The 27,224-nt window shown below is 44.1% G+C and overlaps 1 protein-coding gene across 2 annotated transcripts in view; it reads right to left on the bottom strand.

The window, feature by feature from the left end:
- Positions 1–27,224, bottom strand: part of EDARADD (EDAR associated death domain) — a 52,248-nt gene that overhangs the window by 5,013 nt on the left and 20,011 nt on the right. For both annotated transcript variants that reach the window (XM_017526599.2, XM_017526600.2), the window contains exons 3-5: positions 26,657–26,696; positions 21,240–21,298; positions 7,373–7,418 (exon numbers count right to left, since the gene is read on the bottom strand). In XM_017526599.2, coding sequence (XP_017382088.1) covers positions 7,373–7,418; positions 21,240–21,298; positions 26,657–26,696 — 145 coding nt within the window. The remainder of the gene's footprint in view (positions 1–7,372; positions 7,419–21,239; positions 21,299–26,656; positions 26,697–27,224) is intronic.

The raw sequence follows: 27,224 nt of genomic DNA, 5'->3' as shown, positions 1-27,224 counted from the left end.
CAGCTGAGATTTTGCCACTGCACTCCAGCCTGCGCGACAGAGTGAGACCCTGTCTCAAAAAAACCAAACCTTTAAGAAAGGTTTTTAAAAAGGTCTTTTAAAAAGTAGTGGTCTGGCTGGGCGTGATGGCTCACACCTGTAATCCCAGCACTTTGGGAGGCTGAGGTGGGTGGATCACCTGAGGTCACGAGTTCGAGACCAGCCTGACCAAGATGGTGAAACCCTGTCTCTACTAAGAATACCAAAAAATTAGCTGGATGTGGTGTCGTGGGAGCACAAACCCATAATCCCAGCTACTTGGGAGGCTGAGGCAGCAGAATCACTTGAACCTGGGAGGCGGAGGTTGCAGTGAGCTGAGATCGTGCCATTGCACTCCAGCTTGGGCAACAAGAGCGAAACTCAGTCTCAAAAAAAAAAGCAGTGGTCCTCAACCTTGGCCACAGGATGGACCTCCCCACCTCCACCCCACCAAACCCCCAAGGAAATTTACAAAACCCTGATATCTCGTCCTGCCCTCAGAGATCCTGATTAATTAGTCTGGGATGCAGGGAGGACATGCGAGTTTTTAAAAGCTCGCCTGGGACGTCTAATGTGCAGCCAGGACTGAAAACCTCCGCCTGCCTTGAAGACATCTCCAGACTAAGTATTTAGTCAGGAGCGCCTGCCAGAATTAGATTTTGGAATTACACCCACTTCTCTTTGAGAGATTTCATGTCTGTTGTGTGATTAAGAGTTCTCGGATACACAGTGTTTCCCACACTCACAAGCAGATGAGTGGGTTTTCCATGGGGCGTTTCTCCCCATCATTTCTCACTCACATATTTTAAAATTATACTGTAAAGAAGAGTTTAGGTATCAAGCATGCTCATCGATGGCATTTAAAACACTTGTAAAAAAAAAAACAACAGTGAATGTCTGGTAGTGCCTGTATCCAAGTTGTAAGTTCATGGCTGGAGGGTTATAAAATACGGGTCAATTAACAGTTAATTGTGAATTGGAACAAGATTTAGAATTCACAAACGTCACGATTAGCTGAGCGTAGAAACCGCTCCAGCCAGGATGCTGGCAGCAGATCACAGGTTGACTTAATGTGCCTCCCTGCAGGGGAAGCGCTCTTTCATCTTGCACACTCTGGCTTTGGAGAGCAATTGCCACAGAAGTGTTCCCCTCCACTGCTCCAAGAGGTCTGTTAGCTCTCAGATCATTTGTAAGGGTGCTCCCCAGGATAACCAGGTCTTCAGTTAGTTCAAAACAATTAGAGAATAATCATTTTATATTGGCAACTTCAGAGATAGCGAAGTATGTGGTTCTGAAATAAAATAACTCTGTCCCAGGTGGTTCTACATGATCGGATTTGGAGCCTACAAAATGCCAACAAGTATTGAAGTAGAGTCACATACTTCTGCAGTCATAGTCATGGGGGTACAATCATGCCTTTTTTTTTTTTTTTTCTGTGTGTGGTTTCCAATGTGGTTGAAAATAAACATATTTAAAATACCAGTTTCTGGCTTTGATATATCACTGGAATTTGGGGCGCGCACGTGCACGCACACACACACACACACACACACCCCACATTATTCATCAGAAGAGTTTCATGTTAGCAGCTTTTGGAAAGTGACGAAAAATTATTTTTATCTACTAAGAAGCTGACCCAAGGGCTTTTGGTGGGCGTTTGATCTCTTAACCAAAGGGGAAAAACAACATAATTTTGCTTTCTCTAAAGCATCCTTTTAAGGAGACATTAAGTCGGCAGCAGCACCAGGGAACCTAACTGACACGTTGGGTGGATCCAGGCAAGTAAATCATGTTGGGCCTCAATTTGTCATCGAACAAAATTGGAGTAGAGAAGGTACATGAAAAAAAGCAGCAAACTCTCACATACAAAAGGGTCTAGGTTGGGCTGGGTGCAGGGGCTGAGGCCCGTAATCCCAGCACTTTGGGAAGCCAAGGCAGGCGGATCACTCGAGGTCAGGAGTTTGAGATCAACCTGGCCAACATGAGGAAACCCCGTCTCTATTAAAAATACAAAAATTAGCTGGGCATGGTGGTGCGCACCTGTAGTCCCAGCACTTCGGGAGGCTGAGGTGGGTGGATCACCTGAGGTCAGGAGTTCGAGACCAGCCTGGCCAACGTGGGAAACCTCATCTCTACTAAAAATACAAAAATTAGCCAGCATGGTGGTGGGTGCCTGTAATCCCAGCTACTCAGGAGGCTGAGGCAGGAGAATTGTTTGAACCCAGAGGGCACAGGTTGCAATGAGGTGAGATCTCACCACTGCACTCTAGCCTTGGCAACAACAGTGAAACTCTGTCTCAAAAAAAAAAAAGAAAAAAAAGGACCCAGGTTAAAACTCAGCATAGAATTTTATGTGAATTTGAATCATGTGGTTTTGAAATGATGTAACACAGACATATTAACCATGTTACTTCATGGACCTCATTTGAAAAATATGAAATCCTATTGTACATTCATTTCTATGGGAAAGTTAGATTAGGCAAGTGCTGAATTATGCAAGGTCACCAGAAAGTCATCCTTGAAAAGCTGGCATCAGGTGCCAAAGTGCTGTATCACTGCCACTAGAAGGGAGTACCAGAACCAGGGTTTTTCTTCAATTATTTGTTCATTTTATACACCTAGGGGTGATGCCTTTGGTGAGACCTGTCTCTATGGAAAATTTTAAAAATTAGCCAGGTGTGGTGGCACACACCTGTAGTCCCAGCTACTCAGGAGACTGAGGCAAGATGATCACTTGAGCCAGAAGTTCAAGGCTGCAGTAAGCCATGACTGTGCCACCGTACTCCCTCCTGGATGACGGAGGAAACCATGTCTCCAAAAAGAAACAACAAAAAATAGTTATGCTTAGCTGGGCGTGGTGGTGTGTGCCTATAATCCCAGCTACTCAGGAGGCTGAGGCAGGAGATCGCTTGAACCCAGGAGGTAGAAGTTGCAGTCAGCTGAGATCACGCCACTGCACTCTAGCCTGAACGACAGAGGAAACCATGTCTCAAAAAAACCAGTTATGCTTAGCTGGGCATGGTGGTGTGCACCTGTAATCCCAGCTACTCGGGAGGCTAAGGCAGGAGAATCACTTGAACCCCGGAGGCGGAGGTTGCAGTGAGCCTAGATCGAGAGCCACTGCACTCCAGCCTGGATGAGAGAGTGAGATTCTGTCTCAAAAATAAAAATAAAAAATAAATATGCTTTGATTTATTGGGTATAATGGAGAAATGAGATCAGAATTCTAATTTGGGCAATTAAATACACACACACACACACACACACACACACACACACACACACAAACACACATGCACGTGTCTTATTCCTTAAACGCCCAACATGTTTTCCTTCTGAAAACATGCTTTCATGGCACCTTTAAGAGGATAAGCCACACATAATTGGTGGTGGTGGTTGTTTTAACCCAGGGCAAGAGTAGGAATGTCTTTTCTTTCCCTGTGTTCTGCCCCAAGCGGTGCTAGCATCTGTACAGAGGGTTCCACCAGGGCAGCTTTGCTTTCCTGGTGAGAGTAGAGTGCAAATTGTATTCTTCCTCTTTCCTTGATTCCAAACTGCCAGCTGTCATCCCTCACCCCTCTGCAGACTCCTTCCAAGGCAGTGCCTCCCCCTCCACGTGGCTTATTTTCACCAGCTGTAGACTGGATCACAGACAGAAAAGGCTTTCCAATGAGGAGAATAAAATGCAAAGTAGGCTGTCAGTTAAGGCCCCAGGGCTTCATCCATGGAAAGTGGCAGGCTTTTGGGAAAGGTATGTCAGCAGCCAGAGATGGGCGTTTGGGGGTGTGAGGGTGGATTTTACTCCATCTCAATAAAATAAAATAAAATAAAATAAAAAGATAATTTGAGACTATGTTTATCATTAACTTTTAAAATCTGTACTGCAAATAGAACAACTTTCTACCCACAGTGAACTGCAGGGAAAGCTGTATCTTACAAAACTTCACAAAAGCCTTCAAAGAGTATTTCTCTGTGCTAACCTTCCTTTGCATATAAGGAGCCGGCAGCATTCTGAATGGGGCAGGTTTAGGATCAGGCCTCAGTCACCACATCTATAAGGTGAAGAAAAGAACAGGACCTATACACAGGGCTGTCATGAGCAACTCACATGTGTCAAGTGTTTTGAAGAGCGCCTGGTACTCACTCTGTGCCAAATTAGTGTTTGTGAATAAAACAAATTTTCCTTAAGTTGCTACACACATTCAAAGACGGACTATGTAGCTCTGCTTTTGCCAGTTGTTCATGCAAGAGCAAAGCCATTAAGTCATGTCTCTTATCTATTTGTTTACGGAAAACAAAACAAAATACCTGAGTGTACTTGTGTGCCAAGTACCATGTGAGGTGCTAAAGGTATCAACTCAGGCAGCACTCAGGGGTGGGCTCCCAACACATCATCATATTACCTGCTTTGTTGAGAAAGTTTATTCTTTTTAAAACTCAGGCCGGGTGCGGTGGCTCATGCCTGTAATCCCAGCACTTTGAGAGGACAAGGCGGGTGGATTACCTGAGGTCAGGAGTTCGAGAGCAGCTGGACCAACATGGTGAAACCCCGTCTCTACTAAAAATACAAAATTAGCCGGGTGTGGTGGCGCATGCCTGTAATCTCAGCTACTTGGGAGGCTGAGGCAGGAGAATCGATTGAACCCAGGAGGCAGAGGTTGCAGTGAGCTGAGATTGTGCCATTGCACTCCAGCCTGGGCAACAAGAGCGAAACTCTGTCTAAAAAAGACACAAAACTCTGGTGGTTCATTTTGACACAAGTAAAAAATATTTGAAGATGACAAGAAGCCTGATTAAAATTAATCTACTAATTAACAATGACCTTCATTCAGAAGAGTCCTTGAAGGATTTATAAATATTTCGAAACAAATTTCTGTATTCATTTCTATTTTAGCTAACATGACACAGGAATGTGTGAGGCGTTAGTCTTTAAAGAGTTTAAATACATATTTTTAAAATTGGAAAATAAACATGTGCTTGTCATAGCAAATCTGAAAATTCAGATGAGTGTATGGAAAAAATTAATGCTCCCACTACCCAGACCAGCTACAGTTAACCTTTTAGGAATTTCCTTGGTTATTTCATCATGCAGCAAGGTTTACTTACCGATATGTGATCATTTGTTATATGTACATTTGTATGCCTAGATTAAATACACAGATTTGTTACATATAAATTTGTATACACAGATTAAATTTGGAGGGACAGTTCTGATACCAGCTCATGTTAGAAATTTTAGAAATATAGGATAGTGGAAAGAAAACTAAAACTCACCAGGTGTGGTGGCTCATGCCTGTAATCCCAGCACTTTGGGAGGCTGATGTGGGAGGATGGCTTGAGCTCAGAAGTTCGAGACTAGCTTGGGCAACAGTGAAGTGAGATGCCTGTAATCCCAGCACTTTGGGAGGCCGAGGCAGTTGGATCACCTGGGGTCAGGAGTTCTAGACCAGTCTGCCCAACATGGTGAAATCCCTTCTCTACTAAAAATACGTTTAGCTGGCATAGTGGTGTGCTATTGCACCCCAGTGTGGGCAACAAGAGTTTGAAACTGCATCTCAAAAAAAAAAAAAAAATCTATGGAATGAAAAAAAAAATCAGCTGGAACGGCACCTTCCAGAGGTAACCAGTGCCCACATGTTGATATCGGTGTATTTTCTGATATCATGTTTCTAAGGACAAAAATGTTAAGTATGCATTGCCTGTTCTGGTTTTTCAGTTTGGTCACCTGGGCTGATGACAGCTGCCCCCGAGGGCTCTAGGGGTCCCCCACCCTACTTAAGAAAGACACAAACAAAACTCTGGTGACTCCAGTCAGTCAATGTATGGTTTAAAAGATGTAGAAAATGTTGGTGAGGTATGGGTTTTTTTAAATTATTATTATTTTGCTAGCTTTTTTTTTTGAGACAGAGTCTTGCTCTGTCGCCCAGGCAGGAGTGAAATGGCGCGATCTCAGCTCACTGCAACCTCTGCCTCCCGGGTTCAAGTGATTTTCCTTCCTCAGCCTCCCGAGTAGCTTGGATGACAGGTGCCTGTCACTACGCTGGTCTAATTTTTGTAATTTTAGTAGAGATGGAGTTTCACCATGTTGGTCAGGCTGGTCTCGAACTCCTGGCCTCAACTGATCTGCCCACCTTGGCCTCCCAAAGTGCTGGGATTACAGGTGTGAGCCACCACACCTGGCCATCACTAGATTATTTTAATGCTTGCTCCCTTACTCCCTATCCTCTCTAATTAATTAACAAGAAATTTAAACATTGCAAAAATGTCTGTGTTATGATTTAAAAAGGGGGAGGGGAAATACACTTTAATGTTTCCTTGCTGAGACACACTAAAGGCAGAAAAGGAGCGGGGACTGACGCCTGACCTAATGTCAGGAGGGCTGCTTTGACTACCTAAGTGCTGAAGGCACATGGAGAGAGATGACCCAGCTGGCTACTGGTCCCTTCCACCAAGCAACAAATAGCACATTCTCCACCTATGCTACGGCTTTTAGAACTCAGAGGGAAGAAGGCCAGGTGCGGAGGCAGGAGTTCAAGACCAGCCTGGACAACATGGTGAAACTCCGTCTCTACTAAAAATGCAAAAATTAGCCGGGCGTGAGTGGCACATGCCTGTAATTCTAGCTACTCAGGAGGCTGAGGCAGGATAATTGCTTGAACCTGGGAGGCGGAGGTTGCAGTGAGCTGAGATCACGCCGCTGCACTCCGGCCTGGGTGACAGAGTGAGACTCTGTCTCAGAAAAAAAAAAAAAAAGGAGCTCAGGGGGAAGGATAATCTGCTCAGTCCTGACTGGCCTGATCCTAAACCTGCCCCATTCAGAACCCTGCTGTACATGCAAAGGAAAGTTAGCACTGAGAAAACACTCTTTGAAGGCGTTTGTGATGTTTTGTAAGATACAACTTTCCCTGCAGTTCTGCATGGGTAGAAAGTTGCTCTGTTCTGCAGAATCGATTTTAAAAGTTAATGATAAGCATAGTCTCAAATTATGTTTTTTATTTTATTTTATTTTTTTGAGATGGAATCTCACTCTGTTGCCCAGGCTGCAGTGCAATGGCGCAATCTTGGCTCACTGCAACCTCTGCCTTCCAGGTTCAAGCGATTCTCCTACCTCAGCCTCGTTAGTAGCTGGGATTATAGACGCACACCAGCATGCATGGTTAATTTTTGTATTTTTAGTAGAGACAGGATTTCACCATGTTGGCCAAGCTGATCTTGAACTCCTGACCTCAGATAATCCACCCACCTTGGCTTCCCAAAGTGCTGGAATTATAGGCATGAGCCACCACGCCGGCCTCAGATTATCTTTAGCCACACTAGCTATCAGCCCAGATATCTTTAGAAATCAATCATTTACCTGGAAGGGGATCTGCAGTGCTATCTGGAAAGCCATTTTCTTCTCCCTAAAAATCAAAAAGCAACCTTCATTAAAATTATATCCATATGTGAATGGAGATATTATCCATTTTCCAACTTAGTTAAATTTCCACCAAAACCCAGGGGCTGGGGTGGATGGGGCACCGGATCTTCAGAATGGTATTGGTGGGAAGCGAGCCCAGCATCTCCTCTAGAATCTGAGCACTTGAGCACAGGGGCTTTTGTTTTTTTGCTCCCTGTACTCTCCCAGTGCCCAGAACAGTGCTTGATGCACAGTAGACACTCAAATTTGCTGAATACACTAGTGTCCCTATTTTCAAAAATTAGCTGAGCACCATCGCTGGTGCCTGCAGCCCCAACTACTTGGGTGGCTGAGATGAGAGGATCACGTGAGCCCAGGCGTTGGAGGCTGCGGTCAGCTATGATTGAGCCACTGTGCTTCAGCCTGGAAGAAAGAGCAAATTCTCAAAGGAAAAAAAAAAGGTATCAGTGCTTGCAACAATGCACTATTTTTATTTTACATTATGGGTTATCTTCCTTATTTTATTTCTTATCTGCTTTTTGTTGGGCTTGCTGTCTGCCAGCCCAGGCTACAATTCTTTCCCTTTTCTATTTATTTCAGTACATATTGCAAAGCAGCTAAAACAAAGTGTGAAAAAGTGGTGTCCAAATCTCTTGAGAGGCATTGTGTTTCTGCCGTTCTGACTGAGGCTCTGTTTTTACAATCAGGGCCATGCTACAGGGATATGGGGGGTTTACTCTGATCTTGGAGGGGGGCGTGTGTGTGCGCGCTTGCCATGAAGTCAGCAGTGGAGACCAGGCCCAGTAAACCTTCATTTATGTTAACCCCATCTTTCTACAACCTAAATCTTTCTCATCAGCTAATGTCACCCCCTCCATCCACATTACTGAAGAAACGAGTCAAAAGCCCTGGATTTAGAGCCTCAGGCACGGTGCCAATGCTGGTCTCAGATTCCCCATTTGTGTATTGAGGTGGCTGTGGAATTAGCTCAGCTCTAAGTTATCTCGATTTTCTTGGGTCTGAGAGTTTCACCTGAAAAGATGTGCTGACTCCATGGTGTCAATGTGTTTTAAGCATTTTAAACAATCTCTAAATCTTCTCAGAGAAGCCTTTCTCCTCATTCCAAACTCATCCATCCCCATGTCTTAGCAGTGTAAATACTTTCACCTTCACCTAACCTCAAGCCTAGATTTTTTTTTTATTAAAAGTGTGGGAAACTGCAACGTATAGACACTCTTACACTTGTGTGTGTGTGTGTGTGTGTGTGTGTGTGTGTGTCAGAGAGAGTGAGAGAGAAAGAGAGAAACAGATGAAGAGACAGAAAGAGAGAATTACAGTGACTCTCAGGATGGATAGAAATCTCCCTCTATGCAACGTTTTGTTTTGCTCAAGGCTGAACCCAGAAGCCCTCGATGTTAGGGACCCTAGTCATTACTCCGCAGGCCACGTGGAGACCTATTGTTAGGGACCCTAGTCATTACTCCGCAGGCCACGTGGAGACCTATTGTTAGGGACCCTAGTCATTACTCCGCAGGCCACGTGGAGCCTGCGTTTTCGCATCGGCAGCACCCCTGCAGGTCAGGCAGGTATGTGGGCTCTTTTTATCAACACAGTTGTTCTGCTCACTGAATTGGAAACTTGGGCTGAGGAAACAGAAACAGGAACTTCAGGTACTGTCGAGAAATATGAAAGTTAGAACTTGACAGATTTTGTGGTATTTGAGGTTCCTGCTAAAGCATGAACATGACTGTAAGTAGAAACTACGTTATTTGGCATATTTGACTTGATTCCTCATAATCTGGAGAGAATTTTACCAAGGTCAATGTCTGGCCATAATCATCCCCGTGATGCAGACAGGGAATATGAATTACTTGTGAAAGCTGACAAAGACAGAATTTAGATTAATATGCAAGATCTTTGTTCTTGGCTCTGACTTGTACTACTTTGTAGGTTTGTTTTCTAAGAGTGAAAAAGGAACACACTGATTTTTGTAGGTTTTATAGTCTTACTGAAATCATACGCATGCCTTTATTCAACATCTATTTATTGAGCAGCTAATATGTAAAAGCCCCCATACTGAAATGTATAGACAAAGATAAAAGTGCCTTAAGCCTTGACCTCAAGATATTCTGGGGAAATAGAAACCACTTAAACACCTAAAATCCAAGGCACAAGGTAGTGAATTCCAAGAGGCGGGTACAGATGAAGTCAGAGAGGAAAAGTGTCTTCTGATGAAAAAAATCAGAGGCAGTTTCTTGGAGATAGGCATGTTTGAGATGGACCCTGCTGAAATCCGAGCAGTGGGGACCTGGGAGGAAAGGGCATTTAGTCTTAAGCAAAGGCAACAAGAGGGGCAAGAGGGAGAGGACTTAGAAATCCGGCTGGAAGCTAAGAAAAACAAGCAAAACAAAAAGAAGGAGCTGAGACGGGTGAAGAGACTGAGGCCTGTCCAAGGAGCAGGACGTCATTTCAGGAACCGGGAGTCACTGAGGAGCTCTCGTCTGAAGCAGCATATCCTCAGAGATATGAGGATCTGAGACCCGCGCAGGAAATACCCGCCTGGCTACAGCGTAGGACGCATGGGGAAATGAGACAGTGTAGAGACGAGGGACAGAGAAGCAAGGAGAATGACATGAGGAAGGATTAATGAGATTCCGCACCACTCCTCCAGGAGAGGGGGGGATGAAACGAGAGCCACTGCAGAGATGTGATCACTGGGGAAGACGTGAATGGAGATGCAGAGTAAGCTGTGAAGAGGTGATGGAGAAGACAGCAAAGCCAGGCTCACACACAAGCTTGAGATGCCCATGAGAGCTGAAAGCATGGTCCTGGTCCCTGGGAGAGCCAGGGCAGGAGATAAAAATAAGGATGGTGAAGTGATTACGAAAGAAATAACTGGGAGGGAAGAGACAGCAGTAAGGTCACAACCTTGAGAAGGACCTGAGAAGGACACTTCAGTGGCAGAGGAAGGAACAAAAGTCAGCAGGGAAAGGAGGTCAGGGAGGGGAAGAAAAGCAGGGCAGCAGAATCAAAAGTTGTAGCAAATGGCCAGGCATGGTGGCTCATGTCTGTAATCCTAGCACTTTGGGAGGCCGAGGCGGGGGGATCATGAGGTCAGGAGTTTAAGTCCAGCCTGATCAACATGGTGAAACTCTGTCTCGCCTAAAAATACAAAAAATTAGCCAGGCATGGTAGTGAGTGCCTGTGATCCCAGCTACTCAGGAGGCTGAGGCAGGAGAATCACTTGAACCCGGGAGGTGGAGGTTGCAGTGAGCCGAGATTGCACCACTGTACTCCAGCCTGGGCAACAGAGCGAGACTGTCTCAAAAAAAAAAAAAAAAAAAAACGAACAAAAAAAACTTGCAGCAAGGGCCAGGCATGGTGGCTTGTGCTGTAGTGTCAGCACTTTGGAAAGGTATGGCAGGAGGATCTTGAGCCCAGGAATTCAAGGTTGCAGTGAACTGTCATTGAGTCACTGCACTCCAGCCCAGGTGACAGAGTGAGTCTCCATCTCAAGAAAACAAAACAAAACAAAACAAAAAACACTTGCAGCAAAGTGATGGGCTCTGAGAACCAAGTGAAGACAAGATCTGGTGAGAAGGAGGCCAGAAGCAGTTCTAGGGGAGCGGTGGCCGGTTGATACCGGGTGGGCAGCAAGACCATGGAGATAACGAAGAACACGCGTCTGGTTGTGCCTGCCTGAAATGCCACCGTCCCCAGCCCTTTCATGTACTTAATTTCTCTTATCTGTAAGGCCTTGGCTTAGACATCACTTCCTCTGGGACACCTTCTCCAAATGCCCAGTCTAAGTTCTGTGCCCTGGGCGTTCCCTAGGGACCCTGTCCATGCACCCCACAGAATGCCAGTTCCACTGGGCCTGGAGTGTATTCAAGGAGCAAGGGATGGACCTTGAAGATGAAAAGACACCATTTCTTTGCTGACGGGACAAAGAGGGAGAAGAACGGGGGCGAGTCTGGAGAAGTCTGGAGGGAGGCTGGAAATCCACTGGCCCAGCCTCCGTGTCAGGGGATAGGAGGCAGAACTGGGGGATGGGGGCGGCTATTGTTCAATGGGTACAGAATTTCGGTTTGGAAAGACAAAAACATTCTGGAGCCGGGTGGTGGTGATGGTTGCACAACACTGTGAATATACTCAATGCCGCTGAGCTGGGCACCTAAAAAATGGTTAAAATGGGCCAGGTGCGGTGGCTCGCACCTATAATCCCAGCACTTGGGAGGCTGAGGCGGGCGGATCACCTGAGGTTGGAAGTTTGAGAGCACCCTTGCCAACATGGTGAAACCCTGTCTCTACTAAAAATACAAAATCAGCCAGGCGTGGTGGTGGGCACCTGTAATCCCTGCTACTCAGGAGACTGAGGCAGGAGAATCATTTGAACCCGGGAGGAAGAGGCTGCAGTGAGCCGAAATCGCGTCACTGCACTCCAGCTGGGTGACAGAGTTAAAAAAGGTTAAAATGGTAACTTTTATGTCATGCATATTTTACCACAATAAAACAATGTAAAAATGTGCTCTCTCAAATGATGTGGGCAATAGAGAAGCCGGCATGCTTCACATGCTCTGTAGAGCCATGTGCCAGAATGACACGATACAAACACTTCCAAGGATATCAGAGAAGTGCCATGTGTATAACATTTATGAAACAGGAGAGATGGAAGAAATGCACCTGTAATCCCAGCACTTTGGGAGGCCGAGGCGGGTGGATCACCTGAGGTCACGAGTTTAAGACTAGCTTGGCCAACATGGTGAAACCTTGTCTCTACTAAAAATACAAAAATTAGCCAGGCATGGTGGTGGGTGCCTATAATCCCAGGTACTCCGGAGGCTGAGGCAGGAGAATTGCTTGAATCAGGCGGTGGAGGTTGCAGCGAGCTGAGATCGTGCCAGTGCACTCCAGCTTGGGCAACAGAGCAAGACTATGTCTCAAAAAAAAAAAAGCAAAAAACAAAACTTTCTCATGTCACACAGTCAGCGAAACTCAGGCAATTTTCAGAGGTAAGAATTCCCAAGGCAAAGCTGGTATCTGTGTAACTCTTTGGAACACATTTACTGATGATCCATGTCTAAACATTAGTACCAGGCTGTGAATCTCCTGTTGGGTTTTTCTAAAAACCCTGTTTATACCCAGTTCTTTTTCTGCAAAATAATTACTACTATGATAATAACTTTGCACTTATTTTTACTTTTTCCTACAGTATAAATCCATATAAAAATGTGGACATGTATCTATTTATTTGATAGTATACTCCAGAAACTGGCTTTTAGAAACGTATTTGGCCAGGGGATGGTGGCTTATTCCTGCAGTCTCAATAGTTTGGGAGGCCAAGGTGGGTAGATTGAGCCCAGGAGTTCCAGACCAGCCTGGGCAACGTAGTAAGATCCCCCCCATCTCTACAAAATATAAACAAAAATGAGGTGCTGTGGTGAGCGCCTGTAGTCCTAGCTACTTGGGAGGCTGAGGTGGGGGGATTGCCTGAGCCCAGGAGGTGGAGGCTGTAGTGAGCCAAGATCATGTCACTACACTCCAGCCTGGGTGACAGAGCGAGACCCTGTCCAAAAAAGAAGAAGAAGAAGAAGAAGAAAAAGTGTATTTGATTCTCCGGCCTCAGCCTCCCAAGTAGCTGGGATTACAGGTGCCTGCCACCGTGCCTGGCTAATTTTGTATTTTTAGTAGGTTTCACCATGTTGGTCAGGTTGGTCTCAAACTCCTGACCTTAGGTGATCCTCCCGCCTTAGCCTCCCAAAGTGATTCAGAATACATTTATTGAGTACTTACTACCCAGTATAAGAAACAATTCTAGGCTCTGGAATATAGAGACAAAAATCTGTTGCTTCAAGATTATAATCCGGTAGTGAAGCAAAGACATATGCATAAATATTGACATCACAAGGAAACGTGTGTGACAAAGCACAGAGAGAAGAGGAAGGCAGCACAGAGGGGGAAAGAATTCAAGTGAGACCTCAGGGAATAAGGGGCATTTCATTAAGGATAAAAGAGCTAAGGCTGGGCACAGTGGCTCACGCCTGTAATCCCAGCACTTTGGGAGTTTGAGGCGAGAGGATCACCGAAGGTCAGGAGTTCGAGACCAGCCTGAAAAATATGGTGAAAACTACAAAAATACAAAATTAGCCAGGCGTGGTGGCAGGTGCCTGTAGTCCCAGCTACTTGGGAGGCTGAGGCAGGAGAATTCCTTGAACCCAGGAGGTGGAGATTGCAGTGAGCCGAGATCACACCATTGCACTCCAGCCTGGGCAACAGGAGTGAAACTCCATCTCAAAAAAAAAAAAAAAAAAAAAAAAAAAAAAAAAAAAAAAAAAAAAAAAAAAAAAAAAAAGAGCTAAATAAGGAAGAGTGAAAATGTAAAATAAACGCTACAGTGTTCTGCTCGGATGAGAGCAAATCTGTAGGTCTTTCTTCTCTGCAATGAATTCTCTTTCCTATTACAAGGAAGATCTGCTACTTCTGGAGTTGAAGTGGGGGTCAAAGATGTAACCGTTCCAGGACTTTGAGGCCGGGCATGCTCAGGTGTAATTTCATACCTTTGCTATGGTTTCAAAGATGAAAGATAAAGGGGTTTTCCCTTTGTGTAGGATGTAGAGTTGATTATTGTTCAGAAATATCACAGAGTTTTTACGGGAGATTAAGGTTTGTACATGCAAATACAAGTAGACCACGGGGCTATGGATATTACAGAGAGGCAGGGAGTGTCTGCACCTATCTATTTCATTCACAAATCCCAGGCTGTAGGACAGAGGTAATGCTAGAACATAGGCAAAGGGAAGGCTGAATGCTAAAGGAACACATCCACAGACTCCCTGGGTCAGTGTATAATTTTCCTCGGTGCACAATGACTTGCTACCTTTCCGCACAGAAAGACCATTTGGCTTCATCTGTCAATATATGAAAAGTTCACTGAGGTTAAACACCATCTAAAGTTTGGAATGATTTATGATATTATTTTTTCTTTGCTTTGAAAAAATAGCAAAAACATACAAAAGTAATAATTACTCAAAACCATGCTGTTTTCTTAAAAAATAAAAAAGAGATGGGAAAATCTTTTTCTCTCAATCTATTATCACATCTCTCAATCCCGTCTCACTCCCCACATGTTACTGGTTATCATCTAGGCACTTCCCTCCTGATTCCTGAGTCATAACCATGCTCACACCTATATAGAAATATTTTTTTAGCCCCAAGGCATACTGATCTACAACTTGCTTTATCTGTTTAACAATACATCAGATATATGTATTTAAGGCCAGGCTCTCTCTTCTTTTAATGGTTTAATAATATCCCACAGCATTGATGAACCATAATTTATTCAACCAGTTCCTGCCAACAGGAATGGGCCTTATCTGCAGCTCTTCTCTATTTTGAATGCCACACTCGGTATCTCGGTATCTTGCACCATGTTATAAGTTCTGTAGGATCAAGTCCTTAAAAGTGAGATTGCTAGACAGAAGTGTGAATAGGTACTGCCAAATAATTTTCGATAAAGTTGTATCAATTTACACTCTCAACTGTGTGTGAGAGCTGCACCCTGACACCCATACCATCCAAATGTCTAAGCAGAATTCTAACCTGCTTGTCAAGTTCAAAGGCATTGCAGTCAGTAGAGCACTGCAGGGCAATGAGGAGAGAAGCCATTGAGTCAAACCATTAGAGGTGGTAAAGAACTGTCCAGTTTAATTATTAATAAACTTCTCTCCCCCTCTTCTTGGGAAACTAACTACTGGTGCTAAAAAGCAGGCATTTTTGCCTGTTGGCCTGAATTTTTGTTTGTTTTTGTTTTTGAGAGCAAAAGAGTCTGACCAAGTTGCCCAGGCTGGAAGTTCAGTGGCACGATCTCAGGTCACTATGACCTCCACCTCCAGAGCTCAAGCCACCCTGCCACCTCAGTCTCCCAAGCAGCTTCAACTTCAGGCATGAACCACAATGTCCAGCTATTTTTTGTATTTTTGTAGAGATGGTGTTTCACCATGTTGCCCAGGCTGGTCTCGAACTCCCGGGCTCAAGCGATCTGGCTGCCTCAGCCTCCCAAAGTGCTGGGACTACAGGCGTGAGCTCCCGTGCCCGGTAAGCTTGAATATGTTTTACCACAAATATTTTATTTTGTCTGGGTCTAAAAGTAGAAATAAGTCAAAGCCCATAGGCATTAACAGACCACATCAAATTAGAGTACTATGGTTTTTCTTCTTTAAAAAATATCATTTTGGGGAGGCTTCACTACAGAAAAAAAAGTACTCAAGGCCTTGAAATGATGGCTGAGGTTGGGTGGCATGAATTGGCAGTGGGAAAAAGGAGAACAACAGTTTACATTTCATGTTTCCCCCCCCCCCAGCAATCAAACACATAGAATGCAGGTGGTCCTGGTTCACCTAAGCCTAGGGGTTGGCAAGGTAGGTTCCATAAAAAATCACCAAAAGCATCACCAAAATACTTGACCAGGGCATCGGGCTGGGTCCGTGAGGTCAGAGGAGGGCTGCGGGGCTAAGTTCAAGGTGGAGATCTACAATGGCATCTCTCCACTGGCTGTACAGGGGTGAGTGGGCGTGTGACAGTGAAACACACATGCAGAGGGAGTGAGGGGGAGGGGAAGAAAGAAAAGAGGAAGGCGGGGTCAGAGAGGGAACTCCGGAGTCACAGGTGGAGGGTTTGTTCCCCGCGGTGACATGATCCCAGGCACGGCCATTCCCGTGGTGGCACAGGCACACGCAGGAGGAAGGTCATGGCAAGGTCACAGTCTGGGATGAAGAAGTTCAGTCTAGAGAAAGTGAGATGGCACACCCCGAGGAAGGTAAATCCCAGTGGGAGATAGAATCCGATCATGATCTGTTTTGGGCAAAATTGTCTACAGTTCTCTAAAGACAGAAAGAGAAGTTCTATGGCTTTTAAAGACCCCAGCCAAGTTCTCCTGGTGTTACTCAGTGATTTTTAACTTTCTAGCAGTCAGAGAGTTATTCTAACACAGGACCCTCAATCACCTTGCTAAAGGTTAGTGAGCGGCCAGCTCTACGGACTACTGGGAAGGTAGGTGAATGAAGAACAGAGGAAACAGGGAGAGGAGGAGTGTGAGGTCAAGAGAGATCAACAGAGAGCGAGTGACTTCTCGCTTGAACCAAGGAGACAGAGGTGGCAGTGAGCAGAGAGCACACCACCGCACTCCAGCCTGGGTGACAGGGCAAGACTCTAAAGAAAAGAACAAGCAATGTCTATTCCAGTGCAACTGACCCCTTGAGGCTTCCTCTCGCGTCTTTAAATGTCCAGACAGCTCTGTAACAGGAAACTTTCACCGCCTGTTTTGAGGGCCAGACTGGAAGGCAATCGCTGCAAGGCTGAAGTGAGTCCCTCTCATCAGTGTTAAAAATACCAAGTATATGCTCTAGGCAGTTTATTAGTTCCATTTAATAGTCCTGGTTCCTCAATCTATAAAATTCCCATCAGGGATGAAGTAAGGAATTACCAAGCAAACCAGAACAATCTGATTTTCCCTTAGAGGAAGGAACTTAAGGACTCTCCAGTCTATTAAACAGATCTTGTTGGAGCTTGAAAGGATTCCTGCATATCAAGAGAAGCAGGTAGGGGCCTGCCGGGCTGACTCACACCAGATATCATCTCTGGCAAGTGCTGGTCAGGTCCATTCCCTGTTATTACACTGTGTGTAATTACCTGGGGTCTGCAGAGAGTCTGCTGGGCTGGTTGCTCTGCCAAGCCAATGAGGCTGTTGGATGGGATTCTGCCCCCTGCCTCTCTACCCAGTTTAAGGAAAGGAGCAACCTTTCCATCACCCTGTTTTGTTCCAGTAGCTTTTATCTGCACTCTTCCACCAGATGAGTATTATTTAGAACTGTGGAAAAATCTAAATCTCCCTAGATTTAGGCAAGGCAAGCGGCCCAGTAGCCAGTGGTAACAACTGCTACCAACTCAGACACGCTGGGCACGTGGCGGGGTACTGGCCCTGGCCCTGGGGCCAACTCTGCCACTCATCAGCTGTCCTAGGTCCCTCATCTGTAAAGCAAGGAGGCTGAGCAACGTGACTTCTAAGGTTCCCTTCGGCTTTAAGATGCCAAGTTGTCAAACTGGGCACCTGGGCCTCAGGCTCACTTCCTAAATTGCCAAGATTAGCAATGCCGAGTCATCCCCCTGCTCTGGTTCTGGATAGCAGCAAGCCTAGGAAATAAGGCACGATAGATGGGGCCCTGGTCTCTCAATGACAGGGTGTGCATGGGAGCTAGGAGGAAGGAGGAATCCAGCCCTCTAAAAGGAAGGTGCAGGTGGTGTGTGAAGGGTCAGACACAGGGGTGAGTCCCACTTAAGATACAAACTCTGCAACCTTAGAAACAGACTTCTGTCTCTCTGATGAGGAAACAAGATGTAAAACTAGTGGCTACTTTAACATCAATCATTAAGAGGGTTTCCATTTATTCTCTATAGCATAATGCAGAACTTAAACTTTTGAGAGACTTGTTAGATATCCAAGAAATCATTACAGTCATGTGTGACTTAACAATGGGGACATGCTCTGAGAAATGTGTCCTTAGGTGATTTCGTTTGTGTGAACATCATAGTGTGCACTTACACAAACTTCGATGGTGTAGCCCACCACACACCAGGCTGTGGGAAAGCCTATTGCCCCTAGGCTACAAACCTGTGCAGCATGTTACTGACTTGAATACTATAGGCAACTGTAACACAATGGTAAGTATTTGTGTATCTAAACGTATTTAAACACAGAAAAGGCACAGTAAAAACAGTATTAGAATCTCTACCAGGCACGGTGGCTTATGCCTGTAATCCCAGCCCTTTGGGAGGCCGAGGTGGGTGGATCACTTGAGGTCCGGAGTTTGAGACCAATCTGGCCAACATGAAGAAACCCCATCCCCACCAGAAATATAAAAATTAGCCAGGCATGGTGGTGCACGCATGTACCACCATGCCTGGCCTAGACTTTAGTTTTTGACACTAGGACACTATAACGTTTTTCTTCTGCATCATTCAAAAAGGAAGCTAAAATTAAGCCTTGGTAGAAGTAGATTTTAGTTCTTAAATTATAAAAATCACTAAAAAGGCAGATAATAATTATTCTAAAGAACATAGTTCCAGCCTGCTTTTGTTTCATTTTAATTATTACTCTGTCTCTAAATTAATTTAGAGACAGTCTAATAATAAACCTTTAATTAATTTACAGTCTCTAACAAATAAATCTTAAATTAATTAATTTATTAGAGACTCTGTCTCTAAATTAATTAATTACCCAGGCAATTAATTAATTTATTTATTAATTTATTGATTTCCAGGTTGGAGTTTAGTGGTGTGATCTCGGCTCACTGCAATCTCCGCTACCTGGGTTCAAGCAATTGTACTGCCTCAGCCTCCCGAGAAGCCGGGATTATAGGCGTCTGCCATCGTGCCCAACTAATTATTGTAGTTTTAGTAGAGACAGGATTTCACCATCATGGCCAGGCTGGTCTTGAACTCCTGACCTTGTCATGATCCACCTGCCTCAGCCTCCCAAAGTGCTGGGATTACAGGTGTGATCCATTGGGCCTGGCTTCCAGTTTGCTTTTAATGTCTGAACTATAGAATGGAGTGTGGGTTGTTTTCTTCTTTTAAACATTTCTCTCTGTGAATTTTCTTTGTTCTAACTGCCAAGTTCATTTCAAAGAATCTTTCTGAGTATCTAGCAGTTAAAACAAATCCTACAGATTACACAAAGAAATAGTTAACGGAAGCAGCCAGCTTATAGGACTACTTTTTATAGGACAAGAAGACAGTTTGTTTTAAAATGGAACTTTACAAATCTCAAAGAGGTCTTTCCCCTATTTTTTTAGTTGATAAATACAGTTTCACCTTTTAGCATAGTATTTACTCGATATTGCCAAAATTATAACACTGAAATTAGGAAAAATGCTCAACAGTGTGCTAACATTCTGCACCTCATCTTAAATGGTTTTAGAAAATCTCTAAAAGAAAACTACATAAAAAATGTAGCATTCTTTCTTTAAAGAGGTCTACATGTTACCCAAAAATTTGAGGAGCAAAACTTTATTTAAAAATTAGGATTACAAGAAGGACAAATTTATATTTTCTGTTTACTAAACTAGTTTGAATTCAGTAAGTACAGAAGCCCATTGTTAGATTGTTATCTCAAGGAAAGTGTTGACTCTCAGGAGGAAAAAGTGAAGTCTGATAGTCACAGTTAATGGTTGAAGATTCCCCAAAACAAAGTTAAAGTAGCACCATTGACCATTTTCAGAAGAGTTGTGTGTTTTGATTTAAATTGCTTATTTTTCAACTATTGCATAACTTCTCTTTATTATAGAGGTGATTTGACTACCCAAAAATGTTACCATTAAAGACTTTACTACAGACTGATACTTTTAAAGCAAGACTAAGCGCAGCTTGTTAAAAATTAACTTGATGTTATATATAGAAGGAGCAGAACTGAACCAGCCTATCTCCAGGTAAGACGTCCCTTTGAGATATTTAATGCTCTAAATATACTTAAGCAGCTCTGCCAATGAGCTTTGATAGAGAGAACAGAGGTGACTTGGACAGTATGAGAAGTAACTGACCCGCCAGGCACGGCGGCTCACGCCTGTAATCGGGCACTTTGGGAGGCCGAGGTGGGTGGATCACCTGAGGTCGTGAGTTTGAGACCAGCCTGACCAATATGGAGAAACCCTGTCTCTACTAAAAATAGAAAATTAGTTGAATGTGGTGGTGCATGCCTGTAATCCCAGCTACTTGGGAGGCTGAGGCAGGAGAATTGCTTGAACCCAGAAGGCGGAGGTTGTAGTGAGTCGAGATTGTACCTTTCTTTGCACTCCAGCCTGGGCAACAAGAGCAAAAACTCAGCCTCAAAAAACAAAAAAAGAAGAAGTAATTGACCAAGGAAGTCCCCAAAAAGATGTACATCAAAAGGTGGAACAGTAGAATGACAGGCAATTCTCGATTTTTTGTTTGTACTTTTTTTGCACAGTCTGAACTTTAAAATAATGAACATTCTGTCCAGGCACAGTGCTTCATGCCTGTAATTACCAGCACTTTGGGAGGCCTACGTGAGGCCAAGAGTTCGAGGCTAGCCTGGCCAACAGGTAAAAACCCCATCTCTTCTAAAAATACCAGAAAAAAAAAATTAGCCGGGCATGGTGGTGCACACCTGCAATCTCAGCTACTCAGGAGGCTGAAGCACGAGAATCTCTTGAACCCGGGAGGCAGAGGTTACAGTGAGCTGAGATCACACTACTCCACTGCAGCCTGGACAACAGAGTGTGAGACTCTGTGTCAAAAAAAAAAAAAAAATTAAAAATAAAGAAAGAACATTCTTTTATAATCGTAACACAACATATTTCCTTTTTGGAGAAAGACAATAGAAATAATATGTTAAAGTTTGACATCAGATATCTAAAAAAATTAAAGTTTTATAACGCATTACCAAAGTGTTATGTTAGATTATCTAGTTATGTTAGTTATGTTGTGTCTTAAAGAATTTGCACATCGACAAAGTACCAACTGCATTAGAAAGAAAGCAACTCTCCTTTACAACTCACCAGCGTTGATTTTCTGTTGTTGGCATGTACATAAATATTTCAAAGAATGAACGAAATCGGCGATATTTATTAGAAGTAAAAAAGGTATAAAGATATGCTACCTTACTGGGGTGCTTAGAGACCATTTGCAAGCCCTGTTTAAGACCTAGAAATCCTGTTCTTTATTCTTTATTTGTAAAGCTTTATAATTCTCAAAAAATTTTAGGTGGGTTATCATGTACCTAAAGGTAAAATATAGCTGAAATTATTCTTACCTGATTTTGCATATCTGAATTTGGTGGGCAGCTCAAAGTAATTGCATCACATTCTTCAGCTGGAAAAAAAAAAAAAAAGAAACAAAGTATGATTTTAAAAAGCACACACTCTGTGGTATAAGACCTAAATTTTCTTTTTTTTTTTGAGACAGAGTCTCGCTTTGTCACCCAGTCTGGAGTGCAGTGGCACAATCTTGGCTCACTGCAACTTACACCTCCCGAGTTCAAGCGATTCTCCTGCCTCAGCCTCCAGAGTAGCTGGAATTACAGGCGCCTGCCACCATGCCCGGCTAATTTTGTATTTTTAGTAGAGACGGGGTTTCTCCATGTTGGTCAGGTTGGTCTCAAACGCCCGACCTCAGGTGATCTGCCCACCTCAGCCTCCCAAAGTGCTGGGATTACAGGCGTGAGCCACCGCATCCGGCCAAGAACTTGAATTTAACAGCAACTTTTCTCGGGTGGTTTTCCAAATGCTGCCATGGTCATACTGCCTTCCCCCCCGCCGTCCTCTTACACACAAAAGATTAAAAAATCTTTTAGAGAATTGTTACCATTGTATTCTTGTCATAACTGGAAGGGGAGGGCACGATGATTGTTGGTTTACTGTAACAGAAGATTCCCAAGCAGGTCTCTGTCAAGGCTTGGGGGCGGGGGCGGGGAGGGTATTTATGAAATAAGCAGGATGAGAACACACAACACATAATGCAGGTGGGAGGATGGTGAGTTTCCCATGAGAACAGGGACAGCTATTAACATGACGTCACTATCAACCCGTGAGGTAGGAAATCATATCAGTTATCACATATTGGCTTGCTAGTTTTAGGGCAGGCATTTCTACTTTTGAATTATTTAGTGATTTTCTAGTACTTGTTTATTTCTCATCACATGTTCAAACTGAACTACTTCTTAATTTAATTAACACATTGTTCTAAAAGACCCCTTCCCCCCACCAAACAGCATCTATGTTTAAGTTCAAGTCCCTCAAATTTCTTAAGGTAGCATCAGCCTACCTTACTTCAGCCAGGTGCAGTGGCTCATGCCTATAATCCTAGCACTTTGGGAGACCAAGGTGGGCAGATCGCTTGAGGTCAGGAGTTCAAGACCAGCCTGGTGCAACATGGTGAAATGCTGTTTCTACTAAAATTATAAAAATTATCTGGGTGTGGTGGTGCACGCCTGGAGTCCCAGCTACTCAGGAGGCTGAGGTGGGAGAATCACTTGAGCCTGGGAGGCAGAGGTTACAGTGAGCCAAGATCACGCCACTGCACTCCAGCCTGAGCGACAGAGCAAGGCTCAGAAAAAAAAAAAAAAAGGAAAAAAAAAGTCTAACTTGCTTCTCTTTAACTTCTAAATTCACTGTAACATTTTTTGAATGATCAAAGAAAAGAGCAAGGACACTAGAGAAAATGAAGATGATAAAATCTTGTTAGATTTGTCTATGTATCTACGTGTAATTTTCTCCCAGGATGAATAGTGGCTCAAAAATCAAAATTCCTTTTCCAAACACATTTTTCTCTCAAAAATGTGAACAGTCACATTCCCTTCGGAACAATCAAGCCAGCAGCTTCTATAAGATACCGGGAGTCATGTGATGGAAAATAAACCCCCATCTCTCCAGTTCTTAGTACCTGCAGACTCACAGAAGCGCTCTCAGAAAAGAGCTCCAACAAAACGAACCCCCCAAATCTCTAAAATTGGGGGGGTGCTGCTTGAGGAGGAAGCTCTGCATTGATGCCCCATGAGAAAACAGGTATAATATTAACACATTTCACCTCAAAAACAGATGCTGATCACTGAAATTACACTAGATTTCCACAGCTGATAATTAAAACCGCATTATTCAGAACCACTACCTTCCGGCCAATGTTAAAGGATAGTTTTATACTCTCTGTGAATAAAGTAGGAATATACTAACAGTATGAAAGAGACTTTGTGAAACCATTAATGCTTATTACAAACGACCATTCTAGTAAATAAAGCTGGTCTCCTTAAAACTCACTTAAATGTTGGAGTCCTAGTCTTTTCTTTACAGAATTAAATTACAATTGCTTTTAAGTCTATAAACCAGTCTCTTCGTTAATTCATGTGGATTTTCTTTCCCTGGTAGCTGGGATTACAGGAACATGCCACATGCCCGACTAATTTTTTTTTTTTGAGATGGAGTCTCACTCTGTCGCCCAGGCTGGGGTGCAGTGGTACGATCTTGGCTCACTGCAACCTCCGCCTCCCAGGTTCAAGCAATTCTCCTGCCTCAGCCTCCTGAATAGCTGGGATTACTGGCATGCATCACCAGACCCGGCTAATTTTTGTATTTTTAGTAGAAACGGTGTTTCACCATGTTGATCAGGCTGATCTCAAACTCCTGACCTTCTGATCTGCCCGCCTCGGCCTCCCAAAGTGCTGGGATTATAGGCGTGAGTCACCATGCCTGGCCGCCAGGCTAATTTTTAATATTTTTTTGGTACAGATGGGGTTTTGCCATGTGGCCCAGGCTGGTCTTGAACTCCTGGAGTCAAGTGATCTGCCCACCTTGGCCTCGCAAAGTGCTGGAATTACAGGCATGACGAGCCATGGCACGCAGCCATAAACAACTTTAATGAGAAAATTACCACAATAGCTAATGATAGTATTGGCCCCACTAGTAAGACCAAAGAAAAATGCTAGCAGACATGTTGAGTGCAAATGCAGGAGTAAGTTTTTAAACTTCTAGACATGGTTCATTTACATATAAAATGAAGCATTTATTTGGAGATAAGAAATTAAGCACTTAATAACAATGTTCACTCCAATCTGTTCCTTGATCTAAGAAAAAAATTACTATTTGAATAAGGATAAAGGAAAGACTTGGGTATGGTTTTCACTTTCACGTTACTTATAAATTCATTAAGGTTTTGTAGAACCCAAATTCTAGGAGAAACCTGATGATACTATTACTGTAGTATCAGGTTGCTAAGCCACAATCTTTTTCTTTCAAAACAGGAAATCACACTAAGAGTGATGAAAAAGATCTTGAGCCTGATCACACCACTACATTGCAATGCTAGGGCCACTACAGCTCCGTCTTTTCAAGATGGTTTCACTCTGCCATGCTGCCTGAAAGCAGCTGACAGTCCTGAATCTTGATTTTTCTCACTTCTTTCGCCGGATTTCCCTGCACCCGTGTCTGGTGCTCACAAGTGCCAGGCACCGTTCTCAATTATTTCACTGAATTCTCACCAGCACCCTGGGAGGTGGATGGTAACCTTGCCCCCCTGCTGTGCTGATGAGGAAACAGAGACCCTGAGACCTGAAACCACTTGCTGAGGCCACTCACAGCCTTTTTGGACAGAAAAGGAAGGACACTCTAATGGTGTCATTTCAGGGAGCAGACAGAAGGGTCGGGGGTAGCAGGGAGAGAAGAGGAAAAGAGCTTTGGCCAAACTCTGGACAGGTTGGCCCTGGGGATCTCCCGACAATTATCCACTACCATGAGAACTGCTGGGGAGACCCACGTTAGCACGTGCTGGGCATGCCTGCCCCTCCATGGTGACCAGGATGCCAGGTGCCCCTGACATTCTTTGAAACTAGTTGGATCTGATTGTCCCCAACCCCACGCCATCCCACCCCTCATCTCTGAGTTGTCAGCAGACTACAAGGTAGAGGAATGACTGTGACAATCAGCAGCTTGGCCTCCATAAAGGAACACAGGGGTTGGGCATGGTGGCTCATGCCCGTAATCCCAGCACTTTGGGAGGCCAAGGCAGGCAGATCACCTGAGGTCAGGAGTTCAAGACCAGCCTGACCAACATGGTGAAACCCTGCCTCTACTAAAAATACAAAATTAGCCGGGTGTGGTGACGGGTGCGGGGGTGGGCACCTGTAATCCCAGCTACTTGGGAAGCTGAGGTAGGAGAATCACTTGAACCTGGGAGGCAAAGACTGCAGTGAGCCGAGATCACGTCATTGCACTCCAGCCTGAGCAACAGGAGCAAAACTACTCTGTCTCAAAAAAAAAAAAAAAAAAAAAAAGGAACAGAACCCTGCTGACCTGCTGACCACCCAGCAAGCCAGCAGGAGAGATTAATTATGAAAAGCTAGGGTCTAGCCACCCCATGGGCTCCATCATGCCTAAGTGTATGAGTTATAACGACAGCTGTTTTAGTTTGTTTTGGGCCTAACAAGCATCCTTCACCCCTTTGTCTAGCCACAGAACATTCTTTCCTAGACAAAGTGGTTTGGGGAAAGTCCACTCCATGACCGTCCTCCCCAGCCCGAGCTCAAGGCTCAGACCTGGCCAACGTCCTCCATCCTCCTGATGACAAAAGTCAATTTAAGGATGGCCACGTGACCTGAACTGCCCCAATCACAGTCATCTCTGAAACTGTGCTATGCGTGCTGGTGGAAAGGTTCCCTCTTCCTCCACCACCTTGAGAACACCATATAAAGCAGGAGGTGCTAGTAATCATCCTTCCCTCCATGCAGGAAAATCCTGCTCAAGGCTGGAGCCAACATGGAAGACGACAGGGCCATGAAGTGGAGAGACTCAACCTGACAGCCTCATTTAGATGCTTGGATCCAGCAGGGCCCAAAGACCCCAAAGTCAGTGAGTTCCCACTTTTTTTTTTTTAAGAGATGGGGTTTCTCCATGTTGGTCAGGCTGGTTTTGAACTCCTGACCTCAGGTGATCCACCCACCTCGGCCTCCCAAAGTGCTGGGATTACAGGCATGAGCCACAGCACCCGGCCTCCCACTTTTTTTTTTTTTTTTTTTTTTTTTTTTTTTTTTTTTTTTTTTTTTTTTTTTTACAGAGTTTAGCTATTGTTGCCCAGGCTGGAGTGCAATGGTGTGATCTCGGCTACCTGCAACCTCTGCCTCCCGGGTTCAAGTGATTCTCCTGCCTCAGCCTCCTGAGTAGCTGGGATTATAGGAGCCCGTCACCACGCCCGGCTAATTTTTTTGTATTTTTAGAAAAGACAGGGTTTCACCATGTTGGTCAGGCTCGTCTCAAACTTCTGGCCTCAAGTGATCCACCCACCTTGGCCTCTCAAAGTGCTGGGATTACAGGCGCGAGCCACTGTGCCCAGCCAGTTCCGGCTTTTTAAACAAACTAGGGTTAGATTTCTCACACTTGCAACCCAGAGTCCTGGCTGTCTTCATTTTATGCCTGTCAAAAACACCACAGGAATTTAACGCATAATTTGTCATGGAATAATTTACAGTTTTTAATCAGAAAATTCATTTCGATTGCAAGGTTAAAAGATATGATTTTTAAAAAGAAAAAAATTAATTTCTGAGACAATCATGTCACAAGTCACGAGTTAATCTACGGGTATGTTTCTGCTTTACAATTTTAAATAATGAAAAATTACGTTGAGTAGTGCTTTGTTCACAATGTTAAAATAATCACAAGTTCGAGTCGTTATTTTAACTGTACATACCTTTGGGGAGTTCCGTATCTTGAATGGGATATTTGTCTGACTGTAGAAACCAACAAACGAAGAGAGTTATTTTTAAATGCTATAGTCAATTGTAAGATCAAAGTGAAAAGAGAGCTTTGTCTTGGGAAAGTTACGACTTCAATTAAAAACTTGAAACTGTTTAGCCTCAAACTTATCAACTGGCCTCATCCATTGGTTGTGCTTCTTGTGTTTCTTCTCAATCGACAGGAATGAAATCAAGGTTGACAAGAGGTGAATGCTGGATCATGAAACAGAACAAGCCTTCCGAATTTCCTCGGCTCGGACCACAGAACCACACTTCCTTTCTTTTCTGCAGTGCTAGCCTCCTGCAGTTTACAACTGAAAAGCATTTGTTGTCACGACTGATGAGGACAGACGCGTTTCTTCTCATTGTTTCTGCAACAGTCATTGGCCAATCATGTTCTGAGCAGTACTCACTGTGGCAGAGCTATGGCCTGGGTTGACTGAAACAGGATGATCAAAGGATCACTTTCCTACTGACTGCGCAAAGGTCTAAACATCAGTGATGATACAAAATTCAGCACAG

This window comes from Cebus imitator, unplaced genomic scaffold, assembly GCF_001604975.1.
Source record: "Cebus imitator isolate Cc_AM_T3 unplaced genomic scaffold, Cebus_imitator-1.0 Scaffold42, whole genome shotgun sequence".
Taxonomy (NCBI): Eukaryota; Metazoa; Chordata; class Mammalia; order Primates; family Cebidae; genus Cebus; species Cebus imitator.
Note: the sequence above shows the minus strand (reverse complement) of the source record. Positions and strands in the feature narration are given on the sequence as shown.